The following is a 12862-nucleotide window of genomic DNA, read 5'->3' as shown; positions in this document are numbered from 1 at the left end:
CTTATGTTAGTGATACAGAAAGTGCCAGGGATGTTTATCTTCCAGCAAGACAGCACTTTAGGTAATGCTGTGGTTTCTATGTGTCCCCCAAAAGTTCATGTGTTGGAAACCTGATCCCCAGTGCAGCAATGTTGAGAGGTGGGACTTTGGGGAGATGATTGGGTCATGAGGATTCTGCCCCCATGAATGGATTCATCCATTGATGGATTAACGAATTAACGTGTTATTGAGGAAGTGGGCTAGTTATCAAAAAAGTTGGTCTGTTTTATATATATATATATGCCATCTCTCTTGAATCCCTGTGAGGTCCTCTGTCACCTTAAGTCTCTGCAGAGAGTCCCCACCAGCAAGAAGGCCCTCACCAGATGTGGCTCTTATGGCTCTTAGACATTAGACTTCCTAGCCTCCAAAACTGTAAGAAATAAATTCCTTTTCTTTATAAATTACCCAGTCTCAGATATTCAGTTATAGCAACAGAAAATGGACTGAAACAGTTAATAAGAAGGAATTTTTTTAAAGATTCTGAAGAGGAGCCATAAGCTATCATGGTGGTATTGCTACTAGAATCAGGTATAAAAAATTATTAGTCTGAAAATACTGAAGACTCCTTGAGTGGAGAAAAGAAACTCAGATCTTTGCCTTTTCCCTGCTACAGATATGGACAGAGACAATGGAAAAATAAAGAAGACTGTTGGGGTACTCAAGAACTCTTTTGTGACCTTACCAGTGAAACCTCAGACATACAGGAACCTTATTACGGTAGGGTGAGGGCGGCGTCGGCTGGGAGCTACTCAGAATGGAGCATGACGCCGCGGTTCACTCCCTGGTGGGAAAGTGAGTACCATGGAGTTTCTTTGCCCTTGTTCTTCCTGCTTTTGGACAGCCCTCCCGGAGCACGGCTAGTGACTAGGCCTTGTGCTTTGCTGAGGTCTCTACTTCATTATCTCTTTTGGTCTAATTGTCAGAACAACTCAAGGAGATAGCTTTTATTATCCTAATTTTCTAGCCCAGAACATCAAGATGTAGAGGCTTTAGTCATTGCTCCAATCTCGTGACCTGTATTATCCAAGTCAGGGTTCAAATTTGCTACATCTGACTGCAGAGCCTCCACTCCATCAATTTGTCACCTTGTGTGTGTGTGTGTGTGTGTGTGTGTGTGTGTGTGAGAGAGAGAGAGACAGGGTCTCGCTTTGTCACCCAGGCTGGAGTGCAGTGGCACAATCTTGGCTCACTGCAACCTCTGCATCCCTGGTTCAAGCGATTCTCCGGCCTCTGCCTCCCGAGTAGCTAGGATTACAAGTGTGTGCCACCACCCTTGGCTAATTTTTGTATTTTTAGTAGAGACAGGGTTTCACCATGTTGGCCAGGCTGGTCTCAAACTGACCTCAGGTGATCTGCCCCCTTTGGCCTCCCAAAGTGCTGGAATTATGGATGTGAGCCACCATGCCCAGCCCCTAAAAAAGTATTTTTAGACAGCAGAATTTGTCATAGTGCCCTAGTCCTTCCCCAAACATGAAGGTTAAGTTCATGAAAATACTCATTAGAGGAATTTTCTATTGAGGAAATTAAGACTTTTAGTCACCTCCCCAAAAAGGCAGACCAAAAGTGCTTTCTCAGTATCCATCCTGAAGGATATTTATTCCTTTTTTAGTTTAGTCACAATCATAGAATAATATAATCTAAGATATAGGTGTTAAAATTAACCATTACCAACAGACATTGGATAAAATAGTAGAGAGAGAGAGAGAAGGGGTTTAATGTATAGATATAAAGATGTGTGTAAATAGAACAAGAAAAAAAATAAAGATATTTACCACAGTCCTCAGAATTGCAACTAGTCAACTAGTCATGAAGCTGTAGTTAATATTTATGACTTCTTCCTTCATTATAAACTCAACATTCACTTTCTTTCCAGCCAGCACTTCAGCTCTTTATCCACGAGGAGTTTGAGTCCTTTTGGTGTTTCCTGTCTCTGCTTGACCTAACCTTACATTAATTTTTATTTCTGAATAGAGAAGCTCTAAGAGACACACCAGAGGATACCAAGAATTCTTCCACCTGACCCCATTGTATTTATAACTATATTATGCCTTGAAAATCAGAATGAATCACCCTAGACAATATAAGAACCTCATTTTCTTTTTGTTAGTTAAATGGCATGAGGCACTCCAAATGGTCAGGAGAGAGCCTCGACTTCCAATTTTTGGAAACCATTTTTGTTATAAACCAGAAGAATTCAAGGCCAAGCATATGGGAAATATAAACATGTCATAAGTTGTTCACTATGGGTAACAGTCAGAGTTGCCCCTCCCACTTCTACTTCTTGTATCCTAGACCAGTGAATTCTGTCTATGGAAGAAATAGCACCATATATTGGCCCTAGGCTTAGTGAAGCATTTACCAATTGGAGCATTTACCAATTCATATGCCAATTCACAAGACGTCTCTCAAACTGAGTTTTCAATTATCCATTTCACCTTCCTATAAAGTCATGGATTTCTGAGTGACAAATATATGATATATATTTGTCCTATGGGTCTTGAGACCTTGCTTCACTCCTTTCACATTAACTTAAGTTCTTTGTCATAAGCAATGTATTGTGGAGTACTATGCTCATGAACAAGGCATTGACTACATCTATGGGTGTATGTGTGGTCCCAGGAGTGGTGAGGGGTCTGCTAATAAAAGCATTGAAGCAGTAAATAAAAATCTATAAACAAAATCTGTAACCAGAATCTATACCCAGCAGTAAAGAAAATCTATAACCAATGTCTCTTGCCCCCTCCCTTTTGGAAGGGAACAAAAATAAACCTACCTGCAACGAGATGGAAGACGAGAGCCCCTGGAATATGGCACTATACTAGGGGTTCAACATTGATCTTCCTTACTGGAAAGTTGGACATTCTGCAGGTCAGACCAACTTTGGTAAGAGGAGATCCATATTGTTAAGTCTATATATAGCCTCCATCATGCAACTATTTTGTTCAAGAGCCCATAGAGCAACTACAGGACACTGGGGAAATAGATGGTCACTGCATCCACTTAGATTTTTTTAAACAGCCTTATTGAGATATAATTCACACAGCCTATACTTTAAGCATATAGCATACAGTTTAATGGTTTTTACTATATTCACAAATATGTACAACCATCACTCACAGTCAATTTTAGAACATTTTTATCACCTCAAAAAGCAACTCCATACCCTTTGGCTATCACCTTCCAGTCTCACCATTCCCTTAGCCCTCAGCCCTGGCAACTACTAATCTTTCTGTCTCTATAGAGTTCCCTGTTCTACATAGACTCATATAATACATGATTTTTTTGACTGGCTTCTTTCACTTAACGTGTTTTCAAAGTTCATTCAGATTGTAGTATGTATCAGTACTTCATTATTTTGTGATCAAATAATACATTATATGGATATACCACATATTATTTATCCTTTCCTCAGTTGATAGACATTTGGGTAGTTTCCACTTTTTGGCTATTATGAATAATGCTGCTATAAACAGTCATGTAAAAATTTTTGAGTGGGAGTTTTTTTTGTTTTTTTTTCTTTTTTTTTTTTTTGAGAGACAGGATCCTGCTCTGTCACCTGGGCTGGTGTGCAGTGGCACAAACATAGCTCACTTCAGTCTTGAACCCCTGGGCTCCAGCAATCCTTCCACCTCAGCCTCCCAAGTAGCAAGGACTATCAGGCATACGCCACCACACACAGCTGGGCATACCTTTATATTTCTCTTCAATATATACATAGGAGTGGAATTGCTGGGTCTCATAGTAACTCTATATTTAATCATTTGAGGAAATGCCAGACTACTTTCAAAGCATCTGCACTATTTTACATTCCCATGAGCAATATATGAGAGTTTTGATTTTTCCACATTTTTACCAATCTTTTTTGACTGTAGCCATCCTAATAGGTATAAAAAGGTAACTCATGTGGTTTTAATTTGCATTTACCTGCTAATTAATGATGTTGAGCTTCTGTTTTATGCTTATTGGCTATTTTGTACCTTCTTTGGAGAATTGTCCATTGAGATCCTTTGCCCATTTAAAAAATTTAATCAAATCTTTTTATTTTTGAGTTGTAAGGGTTCTTTATATATTCTGCATACCAATGCCTTATCAGATATATGATCCTCAGCTAGCTCCTCCCATTCTGTGGGTTGTCTTTTTACTTTCTTGATGGTATCACTTGACACCAAGTTTTAAATTTGGATGAAATCCAATTTATTTCTTCTTTTGTTGCTTGTGCTTTTGGTGTCATATCTAAGAATCCTTTGCCAAATCCAAAATCATGAAGATTTACCCTATGTTTTCTCCTAAGAGTTTTATAGTTTTATCTCTCACAGTTAAGTCTGATTCATTTTGAGTTAATTTTTGTATATGGTGTGAGGTAAGGGCCCAATATTATTCTTTGACATATGACTATCCAGCTGTCCCAGCACCATTTGTTGAAAATTATCCCATTGAGAGTTCTTGGCACACTTGTTGAAAATCAATAGACCATAGAAGTGTGGTTTATTTCCAGACTTTCAATTCTATTCTATTGAGCTATACATTCATCATTGTGCCCATACCACACTATTTTGATTATTGTTGCTTTGTAGTAAGCTTTGAAATTGGGAAGGGTGAGCCCTCCTCTTTATTCATCTTTTTCAAGATTGTTTTGACTATTATGGGTTCCTTGCAATTCTCTAACCACCTAGATTTTTTAAGACCACTTTTCAGTATGAGCCTTTTGCTTTGCATTCATATGGCCACAGAAATATTCACATTCTGTATCTTAGTACTTAGGGATCCATCCATACACCTCTTCTAACTGGTGCAAGGTCCAATTAGATCCAAATTAATTAGATAATGTCCAAAATGCTAGATGCATTTTCCCCCAACTCTCTAATTAGCAGGAGGGTGGAATAGAGTTGAGCAAACTAATTCATGGTAACTCTTGGTTGTCTCTTGGATACATTGAAATTCAAAGCCAATATACTCAACAAGCAATTCTCTAGTTGAGGAAAAGGAGATTTCATGACTAAACTGATGAACACCAGTGAAGGGAATTCACAGATCAGTTTGATTATTATATTCAAGCCTAGAAATAGGGTCACATTCAAATTTACTTATCAAACAAAGTTTCCTTCAGTCTAAGCCATTAGGCCAGTCAGGTAAGAATAGCCAAAGACATTGACTGACACAGCTTTAGCTCAATTCTATTTAAATTGGGATAGTGTTGAGTTAAGAAGGGTTTGTGTGTTTTCTATATGACCTTTCTCCCTAAAAAAGAAAAAAAAAAAATCAGAAAAGAAAAGAAAAAAGCTTTAGACCAGGTCCTTTAAAAAGCCATTTTATTTTGGGGCCTCTTAGTAGAAGAATAAGAAACCCAGTCTATAGCTACTACTCTTGTTGATGCAATAGTGAGAAGAATCACCCACTCAGCTGTCTCCTCACCCCCAGGCTTGCGCTCTCCCACCACAGCTCCTAAGAACTTCTGAAGAACATATTTCAAAAAACACGTTTCCAGTTCCTCAAGACAGCATGTTTGTGGCATCTGTGATATAGACTAATGAGCCAGCTGCATGCATTGGCTCCTCTGACACCTGTTTTTGAGCAGCAGGATGTTATCTTAGATTAAGAAGTTCTGATTTATGGTGTCTATCTAGAGACAAAGCAAGATTTTAAAAATAAAATAAAACAAAGTAAAGTTTCTTCAGTTAAAAGCAGCATTTGATACTTAGCAAGATTTCAGTATTATTTGACCTTAGAATTACTTGGATTAAAAATAGATGTGAAGGCCAGGTGTGTGGGCTCCATGCCTGTAATCCCAGCACTTTGGGAGGCCGAGGTAGGAGGATCACTTGAGGCAAAGAATAGAGCATTTCAAGCAAGGGAACAGCATTTGCAAAGGCCCTCTGGCATAGCAAACTCAAGGGACTGAAAGATAACCAATATGTTGAAGAAGAGCATGCAGGAAGGAGTCCATAATGAGATGGGACTGGAAAGGTAGGCAGGTACAAGAATTTTTTAAGGAGTTGTGACTTCCTCCAGAAAAACGTAATTTTACTCAGGAGCCATATGATCAGACTTGTGTATAGAAAAGATCATTTTGACTATATTTGGGGGAACAGGTTGGATGCAGATAAGTGAAGTAGCAGGTTACTAATAATAGTCTACAGGAGACCGAATTTGGCTTATGAAAAGGACTAGAGAAAATTTATTCCTGGAGGGACATTTAGTAAGAAACATTGGCATGACCAGGTGATAGATCGGATATAATGGTGAAGAGAACGTGTCAAAGATTACCTCTAAGTTTCTTGCATGCATAATTAGATGAATTGCTGAGATGTTTTTGATGGGGTTTGATGAAAAAGACCAGTTTGGTGGGATGCAAGGTAATAGAGATTATGAGTTTGGTTTTGAATATGTTAAGCTTAATATGCTTTTAAGAGATCCAGGGGACATATCTCTTCAGATCCAAGACTCAAAGTAAAGTCTTTATTAGAGACAAAAATTTGTGAGTCATTTCATGCATATAGTACAGTGGACATTGATAGGATTGCCTAGGGAGAGAGTAGTGAGTGAGAGGCAGTTTTGAGTAAGACCAGATATTGAGGGACTTTCACCCAAAGATGCCTGAGTAAGAAAAATCTTAAAAGGAGACTGAGAAGGAATAGCCAAAGAGGTAGGAGGAAATCTGTGGGCTGATATGTTCATGAATAGTGCAGGAAGGTAATATTTCAAGGAGAGAGCTGTTAAAGAGTAAAGTGCTATGAGGTCAAATAATCTTGACTTGGTCTTGTAACACAATCACAATCCAGTGAATGGGTCAAGAAACTTGCAACTGATTGCAAAACTGATTTTGCAATCAGTTGCAAAATCTAGCGTCACAGATCATAAGCCAGGAGCCCTGTGATGTCCACAGCTGACTCACTGATAGGACAATGCCTGAAATATGTGCCTCACTGCAAAAGGGACATGTGTATTTAAAGTTAACTATCACATTATTCCAATACAGTTGGAAAGTGCTTTAAAAACGTATGGTTCCAAATTAAATAGCCTGGGAGTAGGAAACTCTCTTCTTCTAAAACACTTAGAAATTCTGGATAAAATAAAACACATTCTCCAAACTCCACAGAGGGGCAAAAATAAAAATAAAGGGAATCCTTGGGGGCCAAAACAAAGTAAATGGAAATCAAAGGGGAACCAGAAGACCAACACAGTGACTGCCCCAGCTACCCTGAAGGCATTTGCTGGATATGGTAACTAGACCCTAAGTGGTAACAGCCACTCCCAGGACAAAAGACAAGGTTTTAGGCCAGCACAAGGCAGGGAGTTAGAACTAATACCCCTACAAAAGTCTTAGAACCTCCAAGGGCTACACTGTCAATAAAAAGTCAGACTAGCCTGGATGTGGTGGCATGCACCTGTAATCTCAGCTACTCAGGAAGCTGAAGGAGAATCACTTGAGTACAGGAGTTTGAGCCCAGCCTGGGCAACATAATGAGATCCTGTCTCAAAAAAAAACCCAAAACCAACCAACCAAACAAACAAACAAAAGTCGGACTAAGAAAAGCCCTTCCAATAAACAGAGGAAAGTAATTTGTATGTTTCCATCTTTATTCTGCTAAGAATCTAACACTCTCTACATTTATAAAGGTTCGAGATTCAAATACATATGCAATTTTCTTTTTTATTTTTGTTTTTTGACATGGATTTCACTATGCCACACAAGCTATAGTGCAGTGGCATGATCATAGCTCACTGCAGCCTCGGCTTCCCTGGGCTCAGGTGATCCTCCCACCATGCTGATTTGTCATTATACATAATGTGTCTGTATATAATACATTCTTTGATGATTTGTCAAATTTTTATGTTTTTTTCTTCAGCAAAAATAGATCCTCCAGTCATGAATATAACCCAAGTCAATGGATCTTTGTTGGTAATTCTGCATGCTCCAAATTTACCATATAGATACCAAAAGGAAAAAAATGTATCTATAGAAGATTACTATGAACTACTATACCAAGTTTTTATAATTAACAATTCACTAGAAAAGGTAAGTTCAGATGAATAGATATATTTAGAGTTTTTTTCTTTTGTTTATTTAACCAATATTTTGGTCATATGAGATGTCCTCTTCTGCTATTCTGCCTCCTCTTATTTTTCCTTATCTTTAATTCCTTCTTACTCTCAGCCAGCATTGATCCACGGTTGGTGGTGGCATCACCATCAGAATGTGTGTGTGCCCTTTCCATCCTCCGGTTTGTCTCTACAGTCTTCCCTGCATAGCTAAAGATTGGTATTAACAGTATTTAATTGCAGGTGACTGCCACAAATATTCATTTTTACAGGCTTTGCACACCTTATTTATTTATTTATTTATTTATTATGTATTTTGTTTTTAGACCAGGTGTCACTCTGTCACCCAGGCTGGAGTACAGTGGTGATCATAGCTCACTGTAGCCTCTAACTTCTGGGCTTAAGTGGTCCTCCTGCTTCAGCCTCCTGAGTAGCTGGGACTACAAGCATGCACCATCACATCCAGCTTTTTTTTTTTTTTTTGTAGAGGCAAGGTCTCACTATGTTGCCCAGGCTGGTTTCAAACTCCTGGCCTCAACCAATCCTCCAGCCTTGGCCTCCCAAAGTGCTGGGATTGCAGGCATGAGCCACCATGCCCAGACTCACACCTTATTTTAAAATAGCTTTTGAATCACATGATTATTTTTGTGCCAGTTTTGCTGCAATTTTTTTTTTTTTTTTTTTTTTTTGAGACAGGGTCTGACTCTGTCACCCAGGCTGGGGTGCAGCAGTGCAATCACAGCTCACAGCAGCCTCGACATCCTGGGCTCAAATGATGCTCCCACCTCAGCCTCCCAAGTAGCTGGGACTACAGGTGCGTGCCACCATGCCCAGCTATGTTTTTTTGTGCTTTTAGTAGGGACAGGCTCTGGCCATGTTGCCCAGGCTGGTCTTAAACTCCTGGGCTCAACTGATCCGCCTGCCTTGGCCTCCAAAACTGCTGGCATTACAAACATGAGCCACCATGCCGGGCGTTGCAGTGGTATTCTAATCCACCATCGGTGCTTCTGTCTGGATTTGGTGGATACTTGAATTTGTTCCTTTTTTGGTGTCATCTAAGATAAGGGGTTTTTGTTGTAAGGAGCAGAAACCACAGTCTAACTTGTTTAGAAACAAAAGAGGAGGGGAGGGATAATTAGGAGATAGGCAAGCAATCTCAGGGACAGAGGCAGGACGTAGAGTGCCGGCAGGCTTAGCGGTGACTGGGAAGGGAAATGGAAGTGAGTTCTAAGGGATCCTGCTCTGTCTGTCTGACTTTCTGTCTCTCTGTGGCCACAGTTGCATGCCTGCAGTTACCTCTGCTCATCTCGCTGCACATCACTCTCACTGCACACTTCAAATTCTTAAAAAGAAGGCCAGGCGGGGTGGTTCACGCCTGTAATCCCAGCACTTTGGGAGGCTGAGGCAGGCAAATCATTTGAGGTCAGGAGTTCAAGACCTGCCTGGCCAACATGGTGAAACTCCATCTCTACTGAAAATACAAAAATTAGCCAGGCGTGGTGGTATGCGTCTGCAACCCCAGCTACTCAGGAGGCTGAGGCACGAGAATCCCTTGAACCTGAGAGGTGGAGTTTGCAGTGAGCCAAGATAGTAACACTGTACTCCAGGCTGGACAACTGAGTGAAACTGTGTCTCAAAAAGCAAACAAAATTCTTAAAAAGAAGACTCTGACCACAGGGTCAACCAGCCAACAGCCCTCAAGGAGAAGTCAAGTTGCACCTACACGGCCACTTGCCTTGTCCCTTTACCAGGCTATGGCCTAGGACTCTAGAAAAGAAGGGTGTGTCTTGGAAGAAACCCCACAACCTATCTACTGCTGTGACCATGTACAACTTGTTAATTTAAACAAAAATGCAGCTGTGACTTAATGGCAGCCATTTACCAACTGATTATTTTCTCTCTCGTGTGTAGGAGCAAAAGGTTTATGAAGGGGCTCACAGAGTGGTTGAAATTGAAGCTCTAACACCACACTCCAGCTACTGTGTAGTGGCTGAAATATATCAGCCCATGTTAGACAGAAGAAGTCAGAGAAGTGAAGAGAGATGTGTGGAAATTCCATGACTTGTAGAATTTGGCACTCAGCAATGTGGAAATTCTAAAGCTCCCTGAGAACAGGATGACTCGTGTTTGAAGGATCTTATTTAAAATTGTTTTTGTATTTTCTTAAAGCAATATTCACTGTTACACCTTGGGGACTTCTTTGTTTACCCATTCTTTCATCCTTTATATTTCATTTGTAAACTGTATTTGAACAACATTCCCCCCAAAAATTGAAATATAAAGACAAGGCAGAGAATAAAGTGTTCTATGAAATTCAGAACTTTATTTCTGAATGTAACATCCCTAATAACAACCTTCATTCTTCTAAGACAGCAAAATAAAAATTTAACAACCAAGGAATAGTATTTAAGAAAATGTTGAAATAATTTTTTTAAAATAGCATTACAGACTGAGGCAGTCCTGAAGCAATGGTTTTTCACTCTCTTATTGAGCCAATTAAATTGACATTGTTTTGACAATTTAAAATTTCTATACGGATGAATATTTTTCATACATTTCTATTTTATATGAATATACTTTTTATATATTTATTATTATTAAATATTTCTACTTAATGAATCAAAATTTTGTTTTAAATTCTACTTATGTAAATAAGAACAGGTTTTGGGGAAAAAAATCTTATGATTTCTGGATTGATATCTGAATTAAAACTATCAACAACAAGGAAGTCTACTCTGTACAATTGTCCCTCATTTAAAAGATATATTAAGGTTTTCTTTTCTGTTTGTTTTTGTTTTGTTTAGTTTTTAATCCTATCTTAGAAGAACTTATCTTTATTCTCAAAATTAAATGTAATTTTTTTAGTGACAAAGAAGAAAGGAAACCTCATTACTCAACCCTTCTGGCCAAGAGTGTCTTGCTTGTGGCGCCTTCCTCATCTCTATATAGGAGGATCCCATGAATGATGGTTTATTGGGAACTGCTGGGGTCGACCCCATGCAGAGAACTCAGCTTGAAGCTGGAAGCACACAGTGGTTAGCAGGAGAAGGACTGGTGTTGGTAGGTGCCTACAGAGACTATAGAGCTAGACAAAGCCCTCCAAACTGGCCCCTCCTGCTCACTGCCTCTCCTGAGTAGAAATCTGGTGACCTAAGGCTCAGTGTGGTCAACAGAAAGCTGCCTTCTTCACTTGAGGCTAAGTCTTTATATATGTTTAAGGTTGTCTTTCTAGTGAGGAGATACATATCAGAGAACATTTGTACAATTCCCCATGAAAATTGCTCCAAAGTGTGATAACAATATAGTCGGTGCTTCTAGTTATATGCAAGTACTCAGTGATAAATGGATTAAAAAATATTCAGAAATGTATTGGGGGGTGGAGGAGAATAAGAGGCAGAGTAAGAGCTAGAGAATTGGTTTCCTTGCTTCCCTGTATGCTCAGAAAACATTGATTTGAGCATAGACGCAGAGACTGAAAAAAAAATTTACTTTGATCTCTGTTTTTGAATTCTTATTATTTATATTTTGCTTACTACCTTTTTTGCCTTTTGTCCTTTTGTGGAGAGGGCGATGAATTAAGAGTAGTGGGGTGGGTGGCGAGTAAGTAAAATTTCAAATAGCATTTTAGTGAATGCAATTCAGTAGTCCTGAAGCCTGACTTAATAAAACAAAATTCATTTATGGTTGTTTCATGAAAGTTATTAGATAGGATCAAGTTTTGTTTGTATATTGTTTGCCTTGCTCTGGTTTTGCTTTTGTGCTCAGGTAAGTGCAAAATACTCTGTGAAAATCATAATTGTCATCTTCTTCATGGTGTTAGGGATATATTGTCATACGATTTCAATAAATCCTTGAATTTTTTGCTTTACATTTTGGAATATTTGTTATTTGAGACTTTAAAAGAAGAATACAATGTTTAAGTCTGCCAGATGAAATTCCAGTTAAACATCTTAGGCCCACACGAAGTTCCAGCCAGGCAGGAGCAAACAGTGTTGAGCCCGACTGAGCTTGCCCTGTGATCAAATGCAATCCCAGTCTTACAGCTGCTCAGGCCAAAAGCGTTGAGGTTATCTTTGTCTCCCCGCTTTCTTTCACATCAAATATATTCAATGCACCAATAAATTCTATTGATCTACCTCCAAAATACAACACTTCTCAGAACTACCTATTCCAGGCCACCATCATTTCTGCTCTGGATGGTCACTATGGTTACCTCATTGGTGTCCCCACTCTGCTTGCCTCCCTCCAGTTTTGTCTTAACAAGGTGGCCAGCATGAGCCTTGGAACATAAATCAGATCATGTCATTTTCCTGCTCTAAAACCACCAATGGCTTCCCATCTCATAAGGGTAAAAACCAAAGTCTTTATAATGGCCTCCAAGGCGCTGTATGATCTGTTTCCTTTCCTCATAATCTCCCAGGCCTCACTCCCTAATTCTCACCTTGCTCACTCTTCTCCAGCACACAGACCCCTTGCTTGCCCTCAAATACAAATGCCCTAGGCTTCTGGGCCTTTGCACCTGTTATTTGCTGGAAGGCTGTACCCCCAGGTTTCCATAGATTCACTTCCTCACCTCTGTCAGATCTTTGCTGGAAGACTGCCTTATCAGTGAGGCTAACTTCACTATTCCATTTAAAATTGCAACCTACCCTCTGCAATGATCTATACCACTCAGTTTCCTTCCCAGCACTTAAATCACCTGACATGCTATAGTTTACTTGTTGACCTTCTTTATTGTTTATCTTCCTCCTCTTCCACTAGAATGTAAAGGCAGGTTTCT

At 39.4% G+C, this 12862-nt stretch overlaps 1 protein-coding gene across 3 annotated transcripts in view; it reads left to right on the top strand.

The window, feature by feature from the left end:
* Positions 1-11950, top strand: part of IL22RA2 (interleukin 22 receptor subunit alpha 2) — a 29827-nt gene extending 17877 nt beyond the window's left edge. For 2 of the 3 annotated variants that reach the window (XM_527512.3, XM_001171428.2), the window contains 3 exons: positions 656-834; positions 7890-8059; positions 9994-11950. In XM_527512.3, coding sequence (XP_527512.2) covers positions 656-834; positions 7890-8059; positions 9994-10143 — 499 coding nt within the window. In that variant the 3' untranslated portion in view covers positions 10144-11950. The remainder of the gene's footprint in view (positions 1-655; positions 835-7889; positions 8060-9993) is intronic. The other variant, XM_001171411.2, reaches the window with a different exon arrangement.
* Positions 11951-12862: the final 912 nt, after the last annotated feature.

The sequence above is a fragment of the Pan troglodytes genome, chromosome 5, assembly GCF_028858775.2.
Source record: "Pan troglodytes isolate AG18354 chromosome 5, NHGRI_mPanTro3-v2.0_pri, whole genome shotgun sequence".
NCBI classification, from domain to species: Eukaryota; Metazoa; Chordata; class Mammalia; order Primates; family Hominidae; genus Pan; species Pan troglodytes.
This window is presented reverse-complemented; position numbering and strand designations above follow the sequence as displayed.